Raw genomic sequence first — 27,774 nt, forward strand, 5'->3', positions numbered from 1 at the left:
TTTCTCAGTTTGCCATGCAGTGCCACAGGAAGCATCAAAACCCCAGCACAGCTACACATCAAACAGTATCCACCTTCAATATAGGAAGCCATGCAAACATCAGAACACATTCAAGTAACATAAGTACATTTTCTATAAAACATATACCAACAGAAGATTAGAGTTTACTAAAATGCAGCAATAAAAAACATTTACATAACATATCTTTAATGTCCGTTGTCGCCCCCTGGCGGGCAAAAACGCGGACCCTTTCTTTAAAGTCACGTGATTTCTGGGAAAAGGAGCGTCTCTGCTGGAGGCAGCGAGGGCAGCGGAGGCAGCGGAGGCAGCCCGCACCGCAGACACTCACAGTCCGGAGACACCGCGGAGGAAACGCAACTGAGGTAAACGAAACTGAAGTCTACTTCCTTATTTAACACCTTAGCGTCTATATGTAATATACTTATATATATCACCAGGTGAAAGCAGTTATTTTGTGTTCCCAAACCAGACTACATTCAAAAAATGTGCTCTTTTAGAACTAGAGTGTGTTTACTGTCTCGGCTTTAAGCTATAACTGCACACCCGAGCCTTAAACCGACATCTGCATTAAATAAAGTCGACGTTTAAACTTTGAAATGTAATGTTTTTATTAGTATTGTTTTAAGATACATATTATATTATTATTTACTTATTATATTATTATTTAAAGTGTTATTTTAAAAGGGAGGGTAGGGGGCGGGACATGTTGTGGCATGCATCTGATGGTGGTTTGTTTTTTGTTTGTGTCAGTCTCTCTTGTGTGATTTTAGTCTTCAAAGAGTCATGGTAGCTGGGAGAATGCGCTCCACCCGCAGACTGCGCTCCTGGATCGTCGAACAGGTGTGTGTGTGTGTGTGTGTGTGTGTGTGTGTGTGTGTGTGTGTGTGTGTGTGTGTGTGTGTGTGTGTGTGTGTGCGTGTGTGTGTGCGTGTGTGTTGCGTGAGTGCGTGCGTGCGTCAGAGTGAGGGAAGGGGTGAGGAAGATCGAAAGGGAGGGGGGAGAAGGAAAGGGAAATAGAGACAGAATGGCCTCTAGTGAAATCAAAATAACATGACTGTTCAGTGGAGGAAATATCCAGAGCTTTAGTACTAATACTGCACTTTAAATACTCCATACTAAAGTAAAAGTATGCAAGTATAACCAGTGAAATGTATGTAGGGCTGCTAACTAACGATCATCTCAATTCTCAGTTAATCTGTTGATTACTTTCACGATTAATCGAGCTTTGAGAGGTAACATTGCTTTAAAATCCATTTTTTTTTAACACAGCAGAAAAGTTGCTGCAGTGCATATTCTTATATTTTGCACATTTTGTTGATGTCAAACTGTGTCATGTTTTGGCAACAATGGTGAGTCTGTTCAGAACAGATTAGGGCTGCATCCAACGACTCTTTTTATTGTTAATTAATCTGCCAATTGTTTTCTCGATTAATCGATTAGTTGTTTGGTCTTTAAAATCTCAGAAAATGTGGATCAGTGTTTCCCAAAGCCCAAGACGACATCCTCAAATGTCTTGTTTTATTCCACAACTCAAAGATATTAATTTTACTATCATAGAGGAGAAGAGAAGTTAGAAAATATTCACATTTTAGAAGCTGCAATCAGAACATTTTTCTTTTTTTCTACACCCTCCTGTTGTCCTCGGCTCAAATTTGACCCATTTTCAAAAAGTTTCTAAATATCAGAAATTTGTGTTTCTTTCAACCAAATTTTCAAAAGAAATAACGTGGATGGCTCCCTACACACACTCACAAGTTTTATTCAATTTCATAGCATTTGATTTTTTTTTATTAAAGAACGTTGAAAAAAGTGACAAAAACGTGGGGGAAAAAACACACAAAAACGTCAAAAGGTGCAGAAAAAAACGTTGGGGAAAAAGTGAAGAAAAAAACATCAGTGGAAAAGCAACAAAAGTGTCGAAAAAGACGTCCAAAACGTTGAAAAAAAAGTTTAAATTTTGACCCAGAAAAACCAAAAGTTGCATGGTCGACGGGAAGACAACACGAGGGTTAAAAGATTACTAAAACGGATCAATCGATTATCAAAATAGTTGACGTTTAATCGATTAATCTCTGCAGCACTAATGCAACGAGCAGCAAATCCTCACATTTGACAGTCCCTCCAGAAAAACGTGATTATGCGATCGCATAATTCAATGCATAATCAGCCAAAGTCCGCATATTTATACGGGGGCCGCATTTTTTCAAATACGCCGCACTTTCGCCGCATAAATTGCAGATTTCCACGCAAAATATGCGAGGCTTGCATGATTTCATAATCCTCGCATTTTCGTTGCAAAAAAGTCACACATATATCTTAGCAGAAAGTTGAAAAATGTTGCGTTTACTTCACACATGAGCAGCCATTTTCCCCTGTTGCCATGGGAACGTTATGAAGTGACGTAATTACGCGACGTGAACATCATCGAAAAGCTGCAAACCCCGCGATGAAGCCATGATGAAACCGCAATTTTTGCAAGTTCCTGCAATTTCATCGCATAAAATTGCATAAATATCCCGCATATTCCATCGCATCTTTTAGGAAAACGTGCCGCATAATCAAGGATTTTTGCCCAAAACAATCACAAAAAAACTCTGCATTTCTCTGGAAGGACTGATTTGAGAAACTAGAATAATTCTATCAAAATGTTCTGTTGACTTAAAAATAGAATAATGAGCACACCAGAGATACTTATTAAAAAGTATGTATTAGCCCCTTTACTGCCTTATACGTGTGTGTTTAGGAGAGTTTTATAATAACCCATCACATATAAATCTAACTTGTAGTTGAGAGAAACTTTAGTGAGGAAACTGAACTTGTTCCGTGTTGTTTGGCTGTTGCAGGTCAGCAGTGGGAAGTACCCGGGGCTGGTGTGGGACGACGAGGCCAAAACAATGTTCCGCATCCCTTGGAAACACGCCGGGAAACAGGACTTCCGGAAGGACGAGGACGCTGCCATCTTCAAGGTCACGATGCATTTCTAGCTCACGTTAATTCCCAAATCCCTCTCTGAGTCTCTGAAAAAGGGCGTAGGTTTGACCGTTGCGACGTTCTCTGTCCTCGGCAGGCGTGGGCGGAGTTCAAAGGCAAGCTGACAGACGGGGGTCAGGACAACCCGGCGTCCTGGAAGACCCGGCTGCGCTGCGCCCTGAACAAGAGTCCGGAGTTCAGTGAGGAGATGGAGCGAGCCCAGCTGGACATCTCTGAGCCGTACAAGGTCTACCGCCTGGTCCCCATCAACGAGCAGGGTGAGACTCCCATTTATTTATTATAATTTATGAGGGGGGTGATGAGGGGGTTACAAGTGACCAGGTCAGACTTCTTCAGAAGTAGTGTGAACACTCAAATCTGGCCCAGATCTGAATTTTTCAAATCAGATTTAGACCACTTCCGTATGTGGTCCTGAATCAGACCCAGGTCTGATTTTTTTTAATGCGGCCGCAGTGTGAAGAACCAAGGCGGATTTGAGGCGACTTTTAAGTCAATCTACATTATACACAATACACAATTATGCGCCGGCGGGAGTTAGCCCTAGACACAGACAGTAACATTAAAAACTAGACTAGGCCTACAACATGAAGAAGAGTGATGGAGCAAGTCAATGGAGGGAGAGTGAGGTGTTAGACCTAATTAGTGTATGGGGAGATACTTCAATTCAATCAAAATTAGAAGGATCATACCGTAACCGCTCCGTTTTTGAAAAAATAGCAAAAAGGAAATGCTTCCTTCCTCCATAACCTCCCTAACGTAAGTGCAACAGCGTGCTGCGTCTGATGTCACTGTTATTGTTCTTTTGCGCATGTGGGTCAGTTCGAAACCACACTGGAATCTGATATAGGCCACATTTTAAAAGGTAATGTGAACAGCCTAACAAAAAAATCGGATCTGAGCAAAAAATCCGATTTAAGCATTAAGACTTGTGGTGTGAACGTAAGCTTACTGCACACTCTGCCTAGATTTAAACAAGTTCTGACACACAGGGACGGATATTAGGTTGATCTGTTCAAGAGCTGCACAGATGAATCAATTCATCGATTAGTGGTCAACTGTTAAATTAATCGCCAACTATTTTGATAATCAATTTAATGTGTTAGTTTGAGATTAAAAAAGTACAAAATTCTCTGATGGCAGCTTGTTATATGTAATATATTTTCTAGTTTCTTCTCTCCTCTGTGACAGTAAACTGAATATCTTTGAGTTGGGGACAAAAGAGGACATTTGAGGACGTCATTTTGAGCTTTGAAAAAAAACTTTCAACTATTTTTCTTTTTTTTTAGCATTTTATAGGTCAAACAATTAATTAATCAAGAAAATAACCCATGTATTAATCAAAAATAATTGTTAATAATAATTGTTGCGTTATCAACAAAATGTGCAAATTATGAGAATATGCAGCAACTTTTCTGCTGTAAAAACACAACACTAATGAAGCAATGTTACCTCTCAAAGCAAAGGTCAAGCCGAGCCGTTTTTACCAGAGGTAAAATATCATGTTGCGTTCAAGCGCCAACAGAAAGGTCCGACATCTGGGACTTCCAAACTCTGGAACAGTGTTGTACAAGAAGTACAAGAAGTCGACACAGGCATGAAACTCTTAGGAAGACTCCTACTGCTAGATTTTAATCCCAATAAAGACATTTTGTTATATTTCAGTCATTCAATCTTCAAACAGACAAAAATTTTAGCTCGAGTGTTTAGAGGCAATAACACTAACACCGCAGCCAATAATCGATCATTTTATATTGAATATATTTGTGTTTTGGACTGTTGGTCAGACAAAATAATAAAATTTGTACACGTCACCTTAGGTCTGAGAGATTGTAATACGCATGTTTTCACTGATTTTTAAAGACTGATAAATCAAAGAAAATAATGGGCAGATGAATCAATAATGAAAGTAATTGTTAGTTGCGGCACATTTGTGCAGAAACAACATGCTGATTAACTATTTTGATAATCGTTTATTTCATTTATCAAGCAAAGACATCAAACACCTGTTCTTAGTTTTTTCAGTGTGGAGTTTTTCTCCGTTTTATGTCATCATAAATGAAATATTTTTGGTTTTGCTCGAACAAAACAAGACTTTTGAAGCTCTGAGAGTGCGTTTTTTTTAGATTTTCTAAGGTTTTATAGATAGTTTGATCTATAGGCCTATTTCACGCAACAATTGAAGACCGGAAGAACGTCTCTGGGGATATGGCTCTTCCTGTTAGCTTTTTACAATGGCGGAGCCCGATAGATACTGCTGGCCCAAGTCTCTCCGCTACCTGCCTGAAGTCACCTACGACGATGTGGTTGGGATTGTAAATGAACACACTCAAAGTAAAAAACATTTAGAAAAACGGCAACAAAAAGGCAAAAGGTACAAGACCGTGTACAGAAACTATCAGAGACTTCAATGGTAGAAACGCACTCTAGCCGTTCGCGGTTTCGCGGGTACGGTAAACGTTTCGAGTTGGACCAATCAGAGATGTTGCTGTTACACTTAGGATTGTGGGTAGTGTAGTTTTTCTCCAGAAGATCGCAGATAAAACATGTTTTTCTTAAAACAAGGTTGATTTCATGCAGACTTCTAGCTTCTACAGGAGCAGAAGGGTTAGTTTCACAACCACGTAGCTCGGGGTCAGTCTACCTTGGATGGTTTAGACATTATGGCTGATGATCTAAATCCTTATGGAGAAAGGGACTGTTGACCGGAAGTTCTGATTCCCTACTCCGCGTTCCGGAAGCAGGAAGTGTGACATTGGACTATAGTTCAAATAAATGTAAAAATAAGAAAATAAAAACATCTGGCTTACCTTCTGTTCTTCCCAGCAATGTCCAGATGTGCATGTGGCCGCAGCAGACCTTCACTCTGTATAAAGAACAACCACAGGTCAAAGTCAGAGGCTGCGTCCTAACTCCACTGGAACGTGCTATTTATAATATGCTAAAACTGTATGTGTGAGATTTTTTTAGTACGGGCGAAACCTTAGTATGAAAGCAATAGTACTTGATTTGCATACTGTTTACAGTGAAATATTACAGCATGCAAACAGTGGACACTACGACAGCATAAATATCCCACAAAGCAATGCTGCCGTAACGCAACGCATTCTCATGAACGGGTCCGTATGATATCGTACGAAAATGCATGCACACCAAAACGTATGATATCCTACGAAATCAGGAGACCATAATCATAGTTAATATTTAATAATAAGCTATTGCACTGTTCAATCCCTGCACTGTTCACTTTTGCACTACCACCATTGCACACACTGTACCATAGCACCTTAACATGGTCATTTATCTATCTATCTATCCATCTATCTAGACTGCCGGCTGGCTATGAGCTCCATGACGGCGAGCGCCAGTTGCTAGTTGTTTAAGCCGCTATAGAGCTTTGTGACGTCAGCTACGGACCTCCCTCACAGCTTGGTCGTGTCAGCGGCAGTTAGTAGATGTGTTTAGCCGAAAATGAGTGACTTTGAGCCGGGTACAGAGCACCGCAAGCTGCCGCTCGTTTCGGCGGAGGTTACGGTTAAATTTAGTCCGCAAAAATATGAGCGTTTTGTGAAAGGCTTTAGTTTCCCCCGCAAAGCGAACTCCGTTCTCTGGCTTGAAAGTCCTGTGTTTATTATAATAATTATATTATTATTACCTCTTTGATATTAAGAGTTTGATCCTGCTGATGCCCAGTTATACATTCAACAATCAGTAAGTCAACATCTTACTACTTCAGCCCTTGTGTTGTCTTCCTGTTAACCATGAAAACAAACAAACTCAACAAACTATCTCAAGGTTTTAGCCGCTTTTTCCAAAATTGATATCGCTTTATCTGACATTTTGTTGCCTTTTTCCAACGTTTTGTCACTTTTTCAATGTTTTTGACGCGTTTTTTCCCAACGTTTTTTTTTTTTTTTTTTTTTTTTACATTTTCGGTGCTTATTTCGACATCCCATATTTTCTAATATTTAAAAACTATGAAAACGGGTCAGATTTGACCCGAGGACAACATGAGGGTTAATAAGAAGTTGGAATTTGGAACCAGTTTCATCGCTGCGATTGTCATTTTTGGATGACGGTTCAGGCAGTTGAATGTTTTTATATCGTGTTATGCGTCAGTGGGACACCACAGAGAGGCAAAACTGTTCTGATAAGACTATCAGCAGCAACAGGGAGGCTTCAAATAAAACATGTATTCCAGTAAACAGCCCTGATATTAAGTTTGACCGCTCCTGCTTGTAAAACAAATGATTGTGTTTGTAAAAGGGCTCAGTGAGCCCTCAGGGTGGAGTAACGTTCTACAATGCAGGAATTCCACTTGAAACAGAGTATTTTTATAGTGTGGTATTATTATTTTATTTAGTCAATTTATTGAACATGTTCAAAAAAAAAATACAAACACAAAGTAAAACTTGAAAGCAATAAAATAGAAAAACTAACACGATCCTCAGCAACAAATACAGCAACGCAAAAAATATTGTTTATGTTCAAAAAGGGGTAGAAAGAAGTTGAAAACTTCATTAGTGCTTTTACTTAAGTAAAGGATTTACTTCCTCCACCACTACGGAAATTATGTTTTTTTTTTTATTTTAGATCAACAATAATTTCAAAAATAAAAATTTCGAAATAAGAGGTTTAATAACTTCAGCTACACAGCAGGTAGAAGTACATTAAGTCTTTCTAATTATTGGAGAAAAAATATATATTTATTTTGGTGTACAAGTAGGGCTGTGCAAGTAATTGATTTTGTCTCGATCACAAAAACAATGAAATCGAGAAACTATTATTTTGCCAATAAACTCTTTTACAGTTTTTATTTTTTGGGCTTTTCCCCCTTTCATTTGACAGGACAGCTAGGTGAGAAAGGGGGGGAAAACATGCAGGAAATCATCACAGGTCGGACTCGAACCCTGGACCTCTGCGTCGAGGAATAAGCCTCTCAGTACATGTGCGCCTGCTCTACCCACTGAGTCAACCTGGCCACATTTCACTGTTTTTCTAAGTTCAGTAAATGCAACATCTTTCCAAAAGTCAATGAGTAGTCATGCTAAACAATATTGACCGAAATAATTGGGATTATGATTTCTTCCATAATCGAGCAGAAATATGTACAAGCACACGTCTGCACCTGCATCTTCAGAGGGAAAAGAGTTGATATTTGCAGTCGGTGATTAACAGTTTTATTCTTAGCGTTTTCCCCACACAGCACACAGACTCACACCCTCACATCAGCACAGAACACTGTGATTAAAATGTTACACAACGGGACTTTAGAAACCTCTCCGGCTTCTGCTGCAATGTTCCTTCCTCCCCGTCACGCCCCGTCTATTATTGTACTGAAAGAAAACACCTCATCACTACCGTTTTGTTTTTCTTCCGCTTATCAATACAATCCGTGTACAGTTTAATGCATAAAGCCAGGGGGATTTGGACCTCTTCACCAGGTGGTTCCTTAAGTTTCGAGTACTTAGATTTAGCTTTTTTTGCTCATTTGAAGTCAAACTAAAACATCAACTAAACACCTAAAATGTCTGCAGACCTGTAGTCTACCTTTCTAATATCCCACTATCCAGGATCCATGTCAGTTGTTGAATTATTGATCCAGTTTCTCTACTGCACTTTAATGTCCCTATTGTTAAATGTGCTACTACTTATTCCTGAGCTTTAGCTCCTCTCTGTTGTGCTTTTAAATGCTGTGTTAATGCATGTCTAGGACTTAAGACCCTTGCTTTTATTATGCAAACATAACCATACTTTACTCTTCACATTGACACAGGGAGAAAAGGCCAAAGTACAATTCTGACTGACTAGCGCATTAATTATCCCTTTAAATCTAAATCTTTTTTTCTTTTTCTTTTTTTTTAAGTAAAAAAAAGTTGGGAAATCTACATTACTTAAAGATCCTATTGCTTGTTTTCTGAACTCCATCTGCACTGATAAATAAATAACACCACAGAATGAAAAGGCAGTTACAGATCAAGTGACTCGCCTGTGTTATCACCTCAAGCTGTTTCACTGAGTCAGCAGGGCAGAGATCTGATACCTGGGGCCCAAAAGTTCAGCCAACGTCCACCTGGTGAATTGGGTGAAGAGTATTTACTGGGAGAAATAAGTGATGAAAGCAAAGACTACAGTGCCAAGAACAGAAAAGTTAACCTTTTATAATCAACAACATTTATGCACAATTTATCCAAAAAAAAATGTTGTCTGATCTTTACCAAAGTCACTTTAATAGACAAATGTATTCTATCTAAACTGATTAAACTCCAAAAAAAATTCTGTAGCAGGAAAAGTTAACTCTCTCCTTGAGTTCATGTTGTTTATGGAGAAGGAGAACCAGGAAATGGGTATAGGGAAATGCAGTGGTGGAATGTAACTAAGTACATGTACTCAAGTACTGTACTGAAGTACAAATTTGAGGTACTTGTACTTTACTTGAGTCTATCCTTTTTATTGCACTTTCTACTTCTACTCCGTGACATTTTAGAGAGATTTTTACTTTTTACTCCACTACATTAATCTGACAGCTTTAGTTACTAGTTACTTTACTAATACTAACTAACTACTCTTTACTAAGATTTTTGCACACAAAACACATGTAGTTCATAAATGAACATGTTTTATTATAAGCTACCCAACGGTATACAGGCCTACGAGTCCATCTGAGATGAAGAGCCGATTAAACTCTTAGTGGATTGACAGAACTGTTTTTTTTGGGGGGGGTTTTAGATCGTTTTTTGAGGGCTTTTTCCTTTATTAGATAGAGACAGTGGATAGACAGGAAAGGGGGAGAGAGATGGGGGATGACACGCAGCAAAGGGCCGCAGGTCGGATTCAAACCCGCGCCGCTGCAGGACTCTTGCTCTCGCTCTTACTGGGTGAGCTAGACGGAACTGTTTGGATCGTTTCCAGTTTCTGCATTGAGTACTTTTACTATCAATACTTTGAATACATTTTCCTATGGTACTTACATACTTTTACTAGTAATATTTTTAATGCAGGACTTTTACATGTAACAGAGTAGTTTTACAGTGTGGCAATAGTACTTTTACTTCAGTAAAGGATCTAAATACTTACTCACTAGCGGACCAATCACAGTTGTTGCGGTCTGCGTCGCCACGACGTGTAGTCACATTTCTGGGGAGGTGACGTCAGGCGGCGTTGTATAGTCCGTATCTACGTGTACACATACAGTTCCTACAGCGTAGATTCAACACAGAACTATAAATCAAGCTTAAGTTGTACATTGTTCTGTACAAAACAAAAATATTGCTTACGGACACTCATCTCTTCACAAGCTGCCCGTATTCACACGTGCTTACAGAGTACTTCCGATGAAACAAGATGCTAGAGAAAGGGTTATAAAAGGTGGAAGAGAAGTGCAGTAAATTTGAAGAATATGAGACCTCATTTTAGGACTACATTATGAAAGAAATGCAAAGAAATCCAAGATTGTCGCTTCCTTTTTCTTAGCACTGTAATGTCTTTGTACAATCATGTGTAATCTAATCTCACAGGGTTTGGTTATGAAGTGTTTTATTGATTATTAAGTTTAGTATTTTTAGCGACTGCTCCCTGTCTGTTCAGGTGTGGTGGTTCCTGAAAAGAAATGCAGAGTAAAAGCCACCAAGAGGCCGAAAAGGAGGAGGAGCACCGACTCTGAGAGCAGCGACGACAGTCAGGTCAAGCAGATAAAGACGGAGGAGGCCACCTCACAGCTGGTGAGTTTGGGCTACTTTGAGTATTTCCATTTTATCTGACATCATAATGGAAAGGACCCTATGGAGAAGGAGGAGGAGAGGAGAAATCTCGTTCTGAAATCTCACGAGAAGTGACTTGTTGCCAGAAGATAACGGTGGAGAGTCGGAGTACAGAAAGTGTAGCTTAGTGTTATCTGAATGTTTTTGCAATGTCATGTCTGAATATTTAGCTCTTGGTCTTTGAATTCGATGGCTGCCCTTATTTGTTAAAACATTTGATTCGGCGCAAAATAACATTTAAAAAAAGGCAAAAGGTACAAGACTGTGTGAAATGATCACAGACTCCAATGGTAGAAGCTCGCTCTAGCAGGGTGCGGTGAACATTTCCATGGTAACAGCGATTCCCACCAATCAGAGACATCGCTGTCACGTTTAGGATTGTGGGTAGTGTAGTACTTTTCCATAAGATTGCGAATAAAACATGTTTTTCTTACAACCAGGTTGATTTCAAACGGACTTCTACAGGAGCAGAAACTTTCGTTTCACAACCTCGGAGCTCGTAGTCGGTCTACTTTGGATGGTTTAGACATTATAGCTGATAATCTAAACTCTTAAGGAGAAAATCAGTGAGATTTGTACTTCCGGAAACACACTGTCAAGCTCTATACAGATGAAGAGCTTGCGTTATAAGGAGTCGGACCTGTTGCTGCCCGATATTCAGATTTCAGAAGGAGACTTCTCTGAGAGAGAGACTGGGTTAGACACAATAACAAACAGCCGGGACAAGCTGCAAAAACAGCTCTTTAAGTGGGCGTAAATTGACGGTTCGTAATCGCCCTCGCAGCCTGTTTTGTGGCTGCAGTGCTCCCGCTCAATACTGGACCAATTTAAAAAAAAAAAAAAAAATGTAAAAGTATTTCCTCATTGTGAAAAAACATGAGGAAATAGGGTCCAGGTTAAAAAATACCAAAGTTTCCCTTGAATGACAAACTATCATGTTAACTGACGCCAAAAAAAAAAATACTGAAGAAATGAACAAGAGGAACCGGTTACACTTTACTTGAAGGGATCTACATAAGAGTGACATGACACTGTCATGAACTTGTCATAAACATTATAAACAAGTCATAAACATTTATGACATAACAAGTTAGGGTTAGAGTTAGAGTTAGGGTTCATGTGTCATGACAGTGTCGTGTTCATGACAGTGTCATGTCACTCTTACATAGATACCTTCAGGTAAAGTGTTACCGAAGAACCTCCTGGATTTCTTGACTTTAAATCATGCCGTCTGAGCTAAAGGTTTCATCTATCAGCTGTTGCCATGTCTCAGTGAGATATAAAAACAAAACTGCCTCTTCAGCTGCAAACTCTGTGATTGTCAGTGTGTTGAAGACATCGTGCTGTGGAGTGACATCCCCGTCCAGACAGAAGAACCCGCTCAGCACGCCGCCACCATACAGAGAGACGGTGAGTTTAACTCCATTAATACTACAGCAGTCTCACATTGCCTGGTCGATAACAGACCAATACAACCTAAGAGTCTGATCTGTTCACCTAGTCTAGAGCTGAACTGCCTGACTTCAAGTGATTTGTGTACAGGAGACACGAATGTCTAAATTACATCCTGAGGTTATGCATTTCATCTAGATGTAGATACGGAAAGTTTTACCTGACCTGTAATGTCTTCTTACTTGATTGGAGCGTTAACTAACCAGCCATCTAACTCCACTGGATTCTGCACCATGTCTAATCGCAGAATAATGTCTGCACAAACTGCTTTTTTAGATTTTTAGATGCAAACCACCTCATGGAAACAAGAAACTTTCTTCCCTACGAGGAGGAGCTGCTTGTTTTAATCTTTGACACCTTTGGGAAAGGAAAGTTATAGCGACATTTTAAATGTTTGCGTACAGGGTTTTTTTCGTCACAAAAACACACAATGTGTACAGCCTTCGCATTTCTGCGTTCCGTGCAGCGCATTCGCAAGCAAAGTCTGCATTTTACTCAGATTTACTGACATTATCCCCCACATATGATGTCAAAACTTTCATTTATAATTGCCGACGCAGTCAATACAACCCTGAATCACAGAGACGCCGATTCGCACCGGGCTAATATTATCACACTCTTTAAAAATAATCATTTATATTTATTGTTTACAAAAGCAGCAGAATGAGGAGTAGGAGTGAGAGCAGGGAGTTGGTGATGTTTGGCGATATGTGGTGGAATTTTGACTTGACAAATTACAGACATGGCAGGGGATTAAGATCACAGACGTCTTTCGCAATTATTACAAATAACTAGAGGTCCCCAGGTTATTCTAGTCTCGCGCAAATACGGCTTATGAAAAGAATTTCAGACGGAGAAAGTGCAGCTGTGATAGCAGAGCGGCGATATAAAGAAGAAGATATCAGGATATGTAACAATTAATTATTGTACTCAGAATAATAAGTAGTCTATATCGACGACGATTCATTTAGGGGATTGCTCCGGTGACGCCGGAAATTTGATCCCTCATTTTCGGCCGGATGTCCGTTACCTTCCTCTTTCTTTGTGTTGGCGTTCTAAACTCTGGTGGATTTGTGAGGACTATGGTTAACTGCTCCTCAGGGTAAATCCAGACAGCTAGCTAGACTATCTGTCCAATCTGAGTTTTCTGTTGCACAACTAAAACTACTTTTGAATGTACACATGTTCCACCAAAACTAGTTCCTTCGCGAGGCTGTTTTGCAGAGATACCGTCAGCGCGGCCCAAGACGATTGTGATTGGTTAAAAGAAATCCCAATCAACCAGAGCATGTTTTTCTCCCATCCCGCAAAGGCTGTGTGGACTAGCCAGACCCTCCTCCGCAGAGCTGAGGAGGAAGGTCTGGCAATGCGAGACTAAAGTCATTACATTTCATTGAAGACAACATACTATACTATAACTTTCGACATACTATACCATGACTTTTTTTGACAAACTATACTATGACTTTTTTTTGACATACTAAACTTTTACTTCTTTTGACATACTGTACTTATATATCGCTTTTCGACTACTCAAAGCACTTTAACATAGTACAGGAACCATTCACACACTGTGGCCGAGGATGCCGTACAATCAAACGTGCTCCTCAGATAAACATTCACACCCATTTCCACTCCAATGGCACAGCGAATCAGGGTTGCCCAAGGACACTTTGACATGAGACTGCAGGGCCAGGGATCAAACCATCAACCTTCCAATTGGCAGGCAGCTGCTCTACCACTGAGCCACAGCCGCCCCTAAACCATGACTTTTTTCGACATAATATACTACGACTTTCGACATGCTATATTATGATTTATTTTTTAAATACTATGACTTTTTTTGACGTACTAAACTGACTTTTTTTCGACATACTATTCCATGACTTTTTTGACATACTATACTATGACTTTTTTAACATACTAAACTATGACTTTCTTTTACATTTTAAACCACGACGTGCTTTAATTTTACTTTTGTGGACATTATACACTAAAGATACTCTGGTGCGACGAGGATGGGATTTGAACCCACGCGTGCAGAGCACAATGGATTAGCAGTCCATCGCCTTAACCACTCAGCCACCTCGTCTGCTGTTACGTCAGTACTAAGTAATGAAAGTGCCGTCCACTGTACCACTCCAGTTGGAACACCCAGATGCATTCCACATTGTTACCACTATCATACAGATTAAACATGTTGTTCAATTACCTGCATAACCTGATTTGCCAGTGTGACCTGGTTTCATGGTTGCACGATATAGTGTCCGCCGTCCACAAAACAAACTTTGGCATTATTCCCAAACAACCAGCTGGTCTGTCACTTTATACTGTATTTCTCCCTCTCTCTCTCTCTCTCTGCAGTAGTCAATGAGATCAGGTTGGACGTGCGGATCGAGGAGAGCGTTCCTGCTCCAGCAGGAGGTAATAAACTGAACAAACATTACAGAACATTACACAAAACATGCACAGCTTGTTATGTACAAATGCATTATTTTTTTCTTGGGGGGGGGGAGACACTAAAGGTGAATAGGGAAAATAATTAAAGTAATACATATCACCATGAAACTTCCCCCAGTTGATTACTGACATTAAGACGATATTTTTTATATTACACGTTTTCTGAAATGTTTCAATATGCAAATGATGCATTTTCTTGCTAAATATGTGCTAATTTGCATCAGTTCCACAACAAACATTGGCTAAAGCCAGGTTCAAAGTTTTCATTTTGTTGACCTATTAGAGTCCAAGGTTTTTACAAAGGGGATTTTGGATTTCTCTTTTTATTACTCCATAAATCAGAAAACACTGTCAACAGTAGTAAAAAAAACTGTTTTTAGCTGTAAAATATAATAAATCAGTATAAATCAATATATATAAATCAGGCTCTGAATGATATCTGAACAAACCCCTCTGTGAAAACCTTCAGAATATAACGTTGGATAAGAATGAAAGTGGGAATGTTAGTGCTACTGAAGTGGAGATTTCTGGCTCAGAGTCTGAGAACTATACTTTTAAGATATGGATTGTGAAATTCAGACATTTTGAAGACACTACAGGTGAATGGGGTAAACCAATTTAACTAACGGATATCTTTAATGAAACTTCCCCAGTTGATTGAAACTATTATTTTTTGTATTACAAGGTTTCTGTCATTTTTATGTCTAACCCTTGTGTTTTTAACGGGTCAAATTTGACCCGTTAAACGTTTTCTTTGTATCAGAAATATGGGTTTCTTTCAATCCAACTTGCTCAAACATAACTTGGATGCATGCATGCATGTACGTTGTATGGAAGCTATACAACAATGTTCGCAGGTAAAATGAATGATAACTTCCATTGAATTTTAGTTCCTGACTAAACTTGAACCACCTGACATGAACCAATCTGTGATTATTAGGGTTGGGTATGGTTCGGGTTTTTTCCGATACCGGTGCTAAATCGATACTTTTAAAACGGTGCCGGTGCCTAAACAGTGCCTGAACCGAAATATATATAATATATTTATAATGTATATAATATAAAATATAAAAAGGAGTACAAAACGACAGTTGGCGACATTAAAGAACGGCGTGTTTATTGCTAAGGCCATATGGTCACAATTAAATGATTCATAAATGATTATTTCACCAATAAATTGCTGGTTAACGACAAAAACAAGCACCAGATGGGAAAAGGGTATTTTACAGTAACTTAAAATGCACCACGAGGCTGGCGAGTTTCAAGCGAATGCACCGTCTGCAGTCAGACTGTTACGTCCCGCTGTTGGAATCCTCTACAGGGAAATACAGTCACACTTTACACCGCTTAACGTTAGCTGTCAGCATTTTAACCGTTGGGTTTAATCCAGCTACTAGCTAACGGTAATGTAGCGTCCCGTGCAGCGATGCTTCTGGGAAAAAAAAAAGTCAGGCACCGAAATTATCGCTCTTATTCGGTCTCGTTACTACCATTTATGTCGGAACCGGTGACCTATTGGCACTGCGTTTCAGTACCCAACCCTAGTGATTATCCATCAACATCCTCTGATCTTAACTATTAGTCAAAATAATTCATAATTTCTTCATTATTTTAACTCAAAAATGAGGTATAATGTCATATATATATAAATATATTCATGACCATGAATTTAAAAAAAAAGGTGTCAAAAGCATACTGTAGAAAAAGCATTGGAAAAAGCATTTTAAAAAAGTTAATTTTCAATTTTGAGACAGAAGGACAACAAGTTAATGGTCGACGGGAGGACAACACAAGGGTTAAATATGCAAATGAAGCATGATCGATTTGCTAACTTTTGGTGAAATTAAGGAGAAATCTCCAGACACAAATTGACAAACTGAAGTTCAACACCTAAATGTGTATTTTGGATGATTTTTCCCCCCACTAGTCTGAAAGAAGACATGTTATGGAAGCAAAATATTGACTAAACTCGGCTACTCGTGCTTTTATCCGGCCCGTCTCTGTTTCTGTGTCTCCAGTCCAGGACTCGTTCAACGTGGTGATTCATTATTTAGGACAGGAGGTTCTCAAACGCCAAATCCAGAGCAATGACGTCAGGATAATGTACTCGCCTCCCTCTCCCGTTCCCCCGACGCCGGCCGCCCTGAAGGGCGGGTTTCCACGCATCCCGCTGCCGGAGCCGCCCTCCACGCTGCCGGCCGTCCCGGAGCTGCAGGCCCTGTTCACCCTGCTGCCCTTCATGGAGAAAGGGGTGGTGCTGACCGCCACGCCGCGGGGAGTCTACGGAAAACGGTTCTGCCAGGGGCGGGTCTTCTGGACGGGGCCGCACACGACCACGGGGCTGCACAAGATGGAGAGAAACACGGAGCCGGTCATGCTCTTCAGTAAAGACTGCTTCAAGCAACGTGAGTCTGATCTCTTTTGGCTCGACCTCCAACTCGTGTGTGGATGTGTGGGATTTATTCTTAAGTTTATTTGATTAATTAAGTTGAGTTAGGACCCCTGGTGAACGAAGTATTCAGATCCTTTACTTCAGTAAAAGTACTAATACCACACTGTAAAAATACTCTGTTACAGTAAAAGTCCTGCATTGAAAATGTTACTTAAATACTTAAGTAAAAGTATGTAAGTATCATCAGTAAAATGTAACTCAAGTATTAAAAGTAAAAGTACTCAATGCAGAAAAATCCTCACATTTTAGAAACTGGAAACGATCCAAGCAGTTGTAGAATTTATTTCAGTAGTTTATATAGTAGTTTAATTTATAACAAAACATCGTATTTTATAAACTACATGTGTTTTCTGTGCAAAACTCTTAATTACCAAAGTAACTAAAGCTGTCAGATGAATGTAGTGGAGTAAAACGTACAATATTTCTCTCTGAGATGTAGCGGAGTAGAAGTAGAAAGTGGCATGAAAAGAAAAGACTCAAGTAAAGTACAAGTACCTCAACGTGTGTACTTAAGTACAGTACTTGAGTAAATGTACTTAGTTACATTCCACCACTGCTTAGGTGTCTGTGAACACGGCTTGATCGTGATTACGTTTGCAGTTTGAATTAGTTTTAAAAGAAAAGACACATATTTTTAACTACAGTTCAGAGTTCATTTAATCTATTAGTTGATGAGCAGAAAATCCATTGCCACTTATTTTCAGTCATTTTTCAAGCAAGAATCTCAATGTGTCTGTCAGATATGGTCCCAAACTGAATGTGTTTGGGGGTTTGGACTGTTGGTGATGTAAAACAAGGAATTTCAAGACCCCACTTTGGTTTCCGGGAAATTACAGCGACTATTGTTTATTTTTTGGGCTTTTCCGCCTTTAATCAATAGGACAGCTAGGTGAGAAAGGGGAAGACATGCAGGAAATCGTCACAGGTCGGACTCGAACCCTGGACCTCTGCATCGAGGCATAAGCCTCGAAGTACATGTGCGTCTGCTCTACCCACTGATCCAACCCAGTCCCGCAGTGACTATTGTTTTACCGCTTTCTGACATCACATAGACAAAATAATCGAGACATTATTAATTAAATCATTTTCAGTTGCAACCCAGAATAGCGTGTCTGTATCCAGAGTCCAATCTGTGTGAATCTGTTTGAAAACACGTGTGGCCATAAACTACATCCAGTCTAATTCAGTACAGTCAAATGAGTTATGTATTAAACTAATTTTTATTTTCTCATATTTAGAACTGGACCACTTCCGTCTAAACGGCGGCGAGCCTCCTCAGTGCGGCGTCACGCTGTGTTTTGGAGAAGAGCTGAGTCACACTGAAGACCCGTCTGGAAAACTCATCATAGTTCAGGTAAATGTACGTGTTCACACAGTCCACACTGTCGCTACCAGTTTATTGATGAATAATTTGTACTAAGTTTTGTAACTAAAACTATTTCAATGATCAATTTTTACTCACTTTAAAGCTCTAGTGTGTAACGTCCGTTACATTCAAGCCGTTGCTACAAAGCTAATTAAGACTATCAGCTCCACACAACTCTCTGTATTTCTCAGTATGACTATGTTCAGAAGATTGTGTTGTCCGGTGACTTTCCCGCGAAGAAACTCGGGATCCACCGAATCCAGGATTCGGCTGAATGTTGGGCTTTTTGACGGGGTTCGGTTTCTGTCGAACCTTAGTATTTTTTTCCACCGAACTGAACCCTACGCTTGCGCTACGCTGGTCGACGTAATGACGGCGCCGTTGATTACGGGAAGGTGTTTACGTAGGTGGAGCGCTCAATGCAGTAGGCTGAGAGAAAGTGGAAATGGAACTCATGCGCAGAAAAAGTGTAGTTTGGCAGTACTTTCAGTCAAAAGAAGGCCATTCAAGTCCAGCTACATGTTTTATTTGCAATGCTGATTTGTCTCGTGGTGGCGAGGACTCTAAACTATACACAACATCACCGCTGTTACAACATCTGGTATGAAACATCCAAAAGAATACGAGTTGTGCATGAAGGAATCTACAGACAGCAGCCAAAACACAGCAACTTCAGGTACGGCAAAGGAAGGACAGTCACAGCTAAAAACTTGTCTTAACCAGACAGTGCCTTTCCCGGGCTGTCTCCCTACAGTGGGAGCTGCACGTTAGCTAACGTTAGCTTTCTAATTTCACCCACCCAACATGCCTTCATCATACACTGGTTAGCGAAAATTTGCCAAACAAAATTGTCACTCATCTGGCGATAGTGAAGTGCTTTCCTACGATGTGAAAAGAGCGTGTGAAGTTTAAGTTGTTACATTTAACTATTTTAGAGGCTGTGGACGTTGTTTACTTCATTAATGTGTTTACTGTGTTAATGGACTGACGATGGGAGGAGGATTCCGTATCGGTTTCAGCAGAATCTTAACCAGTGGATTCGTCCAAAACATTATTACTCAGGGAACAGGGAACCACGTGTGGGGTTAAAGTAACTCAAGAATTTATAACTGTATTGTACTTATATTCTTTAACTGTATATACTACTTATCTTTCTTTATCTTATCTGTACATATTTCTTATCTTTTATATTCTTGTTGTACGTGTCCTTATTGCACTGTGGGTCGGAGAGAATTCAATTGCTCTGGATGTCTGACACATATCGCAGAATTGACAATAAAGTTGACTTGACATGAAACTAAACTTTAATGTAAAAAGACTAAACTTTAATGTAAAAAGAACAAAAATTGTAAGTAAGAATCCTCAACACAATTTAATCCCGATGAAGGAGAATAATCCCTGTTACTTGCTCTTCTCTTGGCTGCAGATCACGTTCCCGTGGGCAGAACAGCAGGTCCAGAATGTCCAGAACGTCCAGTCCGTCTTCGACTCCATCAGCTCCCTCTACACGCTGGCCAGTCAGTCTCCACAGGGAGAAATCACTCTGAACCTGATCGCCATGCCTTCGCCGGACTCGGAGGCCATCACTTGTGGGAGCGTCTGAGCACTTTGTCCGGCGTGAAGGGGGAGTTTTCATTCCAAAATAGAAGACAACCCAGTCGCTCACAAAATAAAAGCAGAGGGCTCACCATGGTTATCACCTTAAATGCATCCTCTAAAATGTGTCTGAATCCTCCCGGAGAGATTTCCGATACCAAAATAAAAGCATAGATTTCTGATACCAAAATAAAAGCATCTAATGCGTTTTTTTTAGAATCACCCAGCCCTAACAGATAGCACAAAACAAATCTTATAGCACTTACCAAAACTCAAATAGAAAACGTCAATACTGGACTCATTTTTCTTTTCCCTGAAAATGGATATTGAACATTCTTGGGATGGACTTTGGCCCCTCGCGTCCTCGTAGAGATTAGCTGGTGAACTGGAAGCACTACATGTTAAACCAACACTGAGAAGTCGTCTTCACCGCTGCAACGATTAGTCGATCGACAGAATTAATCTGGAAAACATTTTTAAAAAACGATTTCTGTCAATCGTTTTAACACTCTCTGGTATCAGCTTCTCAAATGTGACCCTCTGCATTTTTTCTTTGTCACATATGACGGTAACTTTCTCAAGGTTTTTCGACTGTTTAGTGATGATAGTTTTACTATTTTTTACATTTCAATAGACCGAACAGTTAATCCAGACAATAATCCATAGTTGCAGTTCTAGTTGTCTCGTTTCCTCTGGGTTATCTGGAAAATATTGAAAATGTGATGTTAACTCTGATCATGGCTGCACGGCTGTCTTTCCTCTAAGCCAGTGGTTCCCAACCTGTGGTTCTGGACCCTCAGAAAGTTACCTCCGAGGGGTCAAGAGACCTTAGACATTACGTTCCCATACATCGAAACAGCATTGACGATTTACGTTCGCAGGAGAAACTTATTTTCTCCCCGGTTACATCTGTTTTTGAAGTATTACAAAAATGAATGACAAAGTCCTCGAGGTCGAGGTAGATGGATGGATGGATGGATGGATGGATGGATGGGTTATAAAAACAAGTCTGTGTTTTTATAACCCATCCACCCATCCATCCATCCACTCGACTTCCAGGACTTTGATTAGAAACATTTTTGTAATACTTCAAAAACAAATGTAACGTGGGGAGAAAATACGTTTCTCCTGCAAACGTATATCGACAATGTTGTTTTCTGTGTGAAACCAAAAACAGTATTTACCAAGCGTACCTATTCTTTTTTTGTTATGTAACAAATGTACTTATTTAACCCAAACCAGGATCTTCTCCTCAACCAAACCAAGTCGTTTTTTGTATCAATTCACAACTAAACAAGCAGTTTAGTTTGCATAGGAACGTCATTTTGTAGGAGACAGGGTTTCAAGAGGAGATTACCAGGAAAAGAAAGCAGAAAAGCACACGTCGGCTTCCCAATATTAACTCATCTTTGCTGGGGTTTTTTCTTGGAAAATTATTGGATAATTTTAGGGGTTTTATTTAAATTAAACAAAAACGAGCTAAAGAAGGTTGGGAACCACTGATGCAACTTAACTGATAACAATTCTGTTCATACTCCAGCTCTATATAAACCTTGTTCCTTGTCCTTGTTAAGCATTTACACGCCAGATATTAATTAACAGTCAAATAAAGGGAAACACGTACAAAAAAAGTTCAGTAGAGTAGTGAAAAAAAATATATAACCTAATTTTCATTACATCTTTTTTTTATGTAACGCCTGTTCTTAGTCTGATTCAACTCTAAGGCTAGTTCTTTTTCATGTTAGGCTTCTGAAGTTAAACACATGGATACATTTAAAAATGTGGGTAGTAGTAGTTTTTTTTTTTTTTTTTCATAGATAAGAAACGTTTCACACTGTTGATGAGGTTTGAAGCAAAAGGAAAAACATTCTTTACTCCTGTTATTCATCTGGGACCATCGGTGCGTTTTTATTATTGTTAATGTGTGAGAAAGTAAATCAAATTTTACAAGAGTGTACCCAGTTAAGACTTGGGATTCGTGTTATGAGAGTTGCACTATATTCTGACACGGCATTAGACATATAAAATGTTTTACTGTTGTTGTTATGGATAGTTAAAAGGACAAAGGGACAAAACACCCGACATTTCAAAACTAAAGTCTTGCAGTAAAAACAGTCTGCTGAAGCTCAGAATATTTGGTTTTTGTTGAGGCTGTCGGAGGCGTTTATACAACTTAAGTCTTTTTATATATATATATATATATATATAATATATATATATATAATATATAATATATAATATATAATATATAATATATATATATATATATATATATATATATATATATATATAATATATATATATATATATAATATATATCTATCTATATATATATATATATCTATATATATATATATATATATATCTATATATATATATATATATTTGCCTGACAACACGTCAGACCACCACCTTTTTATATTTTTTATATATATATATATATATATATATATATATATATATATATATATATATATATATATATATATATATATATATATATAAAAATATAAAAAGACGTGTTGTCAGGCAAATATCCCGCTAGGTGTCCATGCAACGCTGTTCCTCTTTCCTAACGCACTTGACATTTTTTTTTGCAAAAGTTGACATGATTTAAAGGACATTTCCTCTGCATAAATAACATTTTGTAGCAGGTTGCCACTGATGCACCAGCAATTCAGGCAATTTTCTAAAAGCTCTCATTTCAAGAGTTGTGATAGTACACTTTACTTTAACCCCCTAATTTAGTTTTAGTAAGCACTATATAAGCATTTAATAAACTGTCTATAACACACTTTAATGTAGTTGTATGCAGCTATAAAGGACATGTTTAAGTGTTTATTAATGTACAGTTTTGTCAGCAATTATAACTTTTCCTACAAAGACATATATGTTATTACATATACTGTGTTTTACTATATTGTCATTTATTATCCGTTCCACGGTCCCACTCTTGGGGCCCACTGGAGGAGTTAACTGGAGGAGTTAGTTGTTGACAAATGCATTAATAAACACTTAAAAATGTCCTTATACCTGCTTACAGCTACATTGTAGTGTGTTATAAACTGTTAAATGTTTATGATTTAAAAATGCTATAATAATTACTTTTGCTTTAAAAGCTGTTCTTGTTGCTAGCATGACACTGAAAAGGGGACAAGACGACCAAACTACAGCGTGTTGACTTTAAGCACTTAGCATATCATGCATTCAACTCCCGAAGTCAAAGATACAGCTGCGGCGTCCGTTTAGTAACAAAAACGAGAAAAAAAAAAAAAAAACATTTTGAGCTTCAACAAAATTGTTTTTACAGCAGGACTTTTGTATTGTAAAGGTGAAAGGTGTTTCTGTTATTTTGTCCAGCCCCCTGGAGCTTGTAATGTACACAGGATTTAACAATAAAAAAAAGAAAAAGACAAAAATGGGACCACAGGTACATGGTAAAAGTGTTAAAATGGTGTTTTAGGGTGAATTTGTCCTTTAAGTCAGAAGGGTGTTGGGCTGGACCACAAGGCACACTCTGGGGGGGGGGGGATCTACCAAGCTGTAAATATGTTGTTATTTATGCATGTTCTATGTTGTGTCCCTATTCAGTCGAGAAAAAGGCATTAAAAATAAACCGAAACTGTGTGGTTTGTATGGGGTTATTAAAATCACATGACGATGGGTGAGAACATAAATAAATATGGGCTCTGGTACAAACTGATGCTACTTTGTCTACATCTAGATGTTCCCGTTGGCCGGCGAGGCGAGCTCGGCTATCTTGGTGTTCAGTTTCTGATTGGTCCAGTCCTTTGTAATGTCGTCCAAGTGGCTGTCAAAATCCACCAATAGCGCGTGATCGCCCGACTCCAGCATCTGACCGGCTATCGCCCGAGTCTCCTCCCACTGTCGCAGCATTATCCTAAACAAATAAAAAGGACAAAACATCAAAAAAAATCTCTTTAAGTGGACGCTAGAATATTTCAACCGCTTCACCTTGCGGTCAGACAGCCCTTTACGACGGGGAACTGAAGACGTTAACTCTGCTCTCTTCAAAGCCACCAGACTCCTAAACAGTCATTTTACCTCGCAGGACACGGGAGTTGCTGCTCTGCCGCTGCCTCCATCGGTTAGTTTGTGTCATTGTGTGACTTTGGCGTTTTAAAAAGGGTTAGACTAGCAAAAAAGATGAGGCAGCAGCAGACCAGCAACTCCCGTGTCCTGTGAGGAAAAATTACAGTTTTTGTAAAACTGGGTTTAGGAAGTCTGCTTAAGGCTTAGAACTCTTCAACTCACGAAGAAAGAAAAAGCCCCTCTTCCCTTCCGACTGTCACTTACGTGTGTTTGTCTTTGAGCAGCCATTTTGAGTCTTTGCGCTCGTACATCACGATGGGAGGAACCCGATAGTCTGAAGACATCTTACTGCCATCAAGCTGCGCAGCAAAACCGAGAAAACACACGTTCAATACGATCAATCGATAGATAGATAGATCGATAGATACTTTATTCATCCTGAAGGAAATTTTAGGCATCCAGTAGCTTAGACAACCAAACACACATACACATATATCTCACATACATAAAATCACTCACAGAAAATTAAAGAGTTAACAATTTGTGAAGTGATTACAAAGGTCTGGTTTGGACTGACCATGTGATGTAATGACCCTGATAAGGTGCTATGGTACAGTGTGTGCAGTGGTGGTAGTGCAAAAGTGAAGAGTGCAGGGATTGAACAGTGCAATAGTTTATTCTTAATATTAACAGAATAATATATAACAGGGAATAAGTTATAAGATGTAGATGTTATGACCAGAGTCCAGATTGTGTAGGAGGGCTAATATAGCCTAGAAGACAGTCAGGTGATTTTCATTTAATATCAAAAAGTGACTAAATGTCAAATGAGATTTCCTAAAACTTCATACCATATTCAGTTCTGACATTTAACAGAGAAATGAGAGCATCTTACACTAAACTGACTGATCACCATATCGTTTCACCACAATCTTATTTCTCACCTCTACAAGCCAACAGGTAAAGGAAAGGTGTTCAAATTCTTACCATTAACAAAACTGCGTTGTCAAACTGCTCAGAAATCTTATCGGCTATCTTCAGGGCGCACGGAGTCGGGCTGTCGAGTTAAAAAAAAAAAGGGAAAATAGATCAACAAAAAGTTAGAAAGGGTTACATTTTAATTAAATACTGAATTTACCAACAGACTAGGGAAACGGCTTAACATCTCATAAAAGGTCTGGTATGGCTGAAATGATGAAATCAGCAGGAAACTCACTTGCTATCTGATACGCAGGCGTTGGCCTGATAGTATCCCACAATCCTCTGCTGAGTCTGTGAACACCACACATCCACCTGAAACAAGAGAACACACCGTCATTTAAAAAATAAACTGGAATCTCTTCCATTTTTTTTGTACTTGTCTTTGCTTTTCATGACACTTTCTACTCCGCTACATTTCAGAGAGAAGAATTGTACTTTTTACTCCACTACATTCATCTGGCAGCTTTGAGTTACTAGTTACTTTACTAAGATTTTTGCACCAACAATTTACAAGTCCAGCTGAAATGATTAGCAGATTAAACAGATTTTTCTGCATTGAGTACTTTTACTTTTAATACTTGAAGTACATTTTCCTGTTGTTAATGACATACGTTTACTTAAAGTGCTCATATTATGCTCATTTTCAGCTTCATAATTGTATTTAGAGGTTATATCAGAATAGGTTTACGTGGTTTAATTTTCAAAAAACACCATATTTTTGTTGTACTGCACGTTGCTGCAGCTCCTCTTTTCACCCTGTGTGTTGAGCTCTCTGTTTTAGAGTGAGACCTCTCACTTCTGTTCCATCTTTGTTGGGAGTCACACATGTGCAGTAGCTAGGTAAGGACTACTAGCCAGTCAGAAGCAGAGTATGAGGACATGCCCTGACAGTACCTAGGTAAGGACTACTAGCCAGTCAGAAGCAGAGTATGAGGGCGTGCCCTGACAGTACCTAGGTAAGGACTACTAGCCAGTCAGAAGCAGAGTATGAGGGCGTGCCCTGACAGTACCTAGGTAAGGACTACTAGCCAGTCAGAAGCAGAGTATGAGGGCGTGCCATGCTAGCAGCTAGGCGAGCATTATAACGTGTGTTCCAAAGTGACCACGTTTGTCTCTGAAGTAAAGGCTGGACTACAATAGAGCTGTTTGGAGCAGTTTGTGAACAGTGTTTTCTGTTGGAGATGGTAAGTCCCTTTGGGGTGGACTTTGGGCTTTTTCACTTTGTAAACCTATAACGTGCACAAAACAGATATATAACACAATAAAGGAAAGGGAAAAAGCTAAAAAGCATAATATGAGCACTTTAAGTAACATTTTCAATGCAGGACTTTTACTCGTAACAGAGTATTTTTACAGTGTAGTATTAGTACTTTTACTTAAGTGAAGGATCTGAATACTTCTTCCACCGCTGGTCCTACCTGTGTTAGGGCCAGCTGAGTGATGGGAGCCAGGGACAGGTGGGAGTGAAGCAGCGGGACACAGTCTGTCACACAGACAGGGCCGCCTGCCGGGCTGGACGACAACAGCAGCCCGTTGATGCTGCACCGCGGAAACAGACAGGCGTGAAGATACATCTTCACATAAGCCCGACAGGACAGCTCCACCTCGCCCATGATGACTTACTGGGAGGACACAGAGAGAACTGAAAAGTTGCTTCAAAAGACCCCCAACCAGAGGCTAAATGTACTAACGCATCCCATGTGAACGACAACAATGATTTCACGAACATAAGAACCAGCAGTCAACATCTTATCTTAAAATCAGGGAAAACGCCCCCCAATGTAGTGTTTTTTTAAGTGGATGTGTAACGTTAGCCGTTAGCTCATTAAAGCACCTAGCTAGCCGGCTGCTAACCAATCAGAGCTTAATTAAGACTTACCTGGAGAGATATAGGATATACCGTAGTAAGAGTAGCCTCAACAAACAAATACGTGCTTTACGATTTTCAAAATATGACGATTCATTTAGGTTTTATGACCGTTTTTCTAAGGATTTAAAAGACCTGCAGTAGCTAGCTGACTACTAAAAAAAAAAAGCTTCTGAACGGCTGCTTCCGGTCCCGCCCAGAAGAGTCAAATGTTATTTTCTGATTGGCCGAGACGTCGATCAAAGTGCCAATCATCTTATTCAGCTGCTTTGTAATGCTTATGTTTTACAGCAGTGCGCCCTCTAGTGGAGTGGATGTCGCCTGGGATTAAAATAGGAAATATTTTCATAAATCAAGAACAAACTATATTGCAAAATTCAGACATTTCTCAATTGATGTGAAAATGCCCTAAAAAGATGTTTTCATGCATAACTAAGAAAAACACTCTAATAGAATAGCACAACAAACAGCCACTGTTTTGGAAGACACTGAACCACATGGTCACATCTCTTTATTTTTCATTAGTTTTAATGTTATTTAAACCGCGGATGCATTATGTTACATTTACAGTTTGTATACATGGATGTATCTCACATTATTTTGTATTGGGTTTTATTAGAAAACACAATTCGTACACATGCCTTTATATTTTTCTGGACGAATCAGCATGTCGATTTAGACAAAAAAACATAATTTTACCCAGGATTTAAATCTCAAATAATGTGCGGGATGTCATCCTGTTAAAAACGTCTTCAACAGTAAATCTCATATCCGGTTT

The 27,774-nt window shown here is 39.2% G+C and overlaps 2 protein-coding genes and 1 non-coding gene across 7 annotated transcripts; 1 reads left to right on the top strand and 2 right to left on the bottom strand.

Annotated features, from left to right (window-relative positions):
- Positions 1–275: 275 nt before the first annotated feature.
- On the top strand, positions 276–21,557 carry irf9 (interferon regulatory factor 9). 5 transcript variants are annotated; one of them, XM_031285253.2, is made up of 10 exons: positions 276–383; positions 792–861; positions 2,865–2,987; positions 3,089–3,269; positions 10,597–10,730; positions 12,095–12,179; positions 14,586–14,645; positions 16,700–17,086; positions 18,372–18,493; positions 19,926–21,557. In XM_031285253.2, exons 2-10 carry the CDS (start codon positions 805–807, stop codon positions 20,100–20,102), a joined length of 1,326 nt encoding a protein of 441 aa, XP_031141113.1. In that variant the 5' UTR covers positions 276–383; positions 792–804; the 3' UTR covers positions 20,103–21,557. The 5 variants fall into 5 exon arrangements, with proteins under 5 accessions (XP_031141113.1, XP_031141118.1, XP_031141119.1 ...); XM_031285258.2 differs by having other exon boundaries at positions 14,589–14,645; XM_031285259.2 differs by having other exon boundaries at positions 277–383; positions 18,372–18,487.
- trnas-gcu lies at positions 14,232–14,313 on the bottom strand. The gene has a single exon. It is a non-coding gene; the product is annotated as a tRNA-Ser (tRNA).
- A 1,823-nt stretch (positions 21,558–23,380) lies between the features above and the next one.
- On the bottom strand, positions 23,381–27,183 carry emc9 (ER membrane protein complex subunit 9). Its single transcript, XM_031285266.2, has 6 exons — positions 27,009–27,183; positions 26,548–26,751; positions 25,365–25,441; positions 25,136–25,205; positions 24,413–24,507; positions 23,381–23,996 (listed from the first exon to the last, which is right to left on the bottom strand). The coding sequence occupies exons 2-6, from the start codon at positions 26,740–26,742 to the stop codon at positions 23,816–23,818; spliced, it is 618 nt and encodes a 205-aa protein (XP_031141126.1). The 5' UTR covers positions 26,743–26,751; positions 27,009–27,183; the 3' UTR covers positions 23,381–23,815.
- Positions 27,184–27,774: the final 591 nt, after the last annotated feature.

This window comes from Sander lucioperca, chromosome 23, assembly GCF_008315115.2.
Source record: "Sander lucioperca isolate FBNREF2018 chromosome 23, SLUC_FBN_1.2, whole genome shotgun sequence".
NCBI lineage: Eukaryota > Metazoa > Chordata > Actinopteri > Perciformes > Percidae > Sander > Sander lucioperca.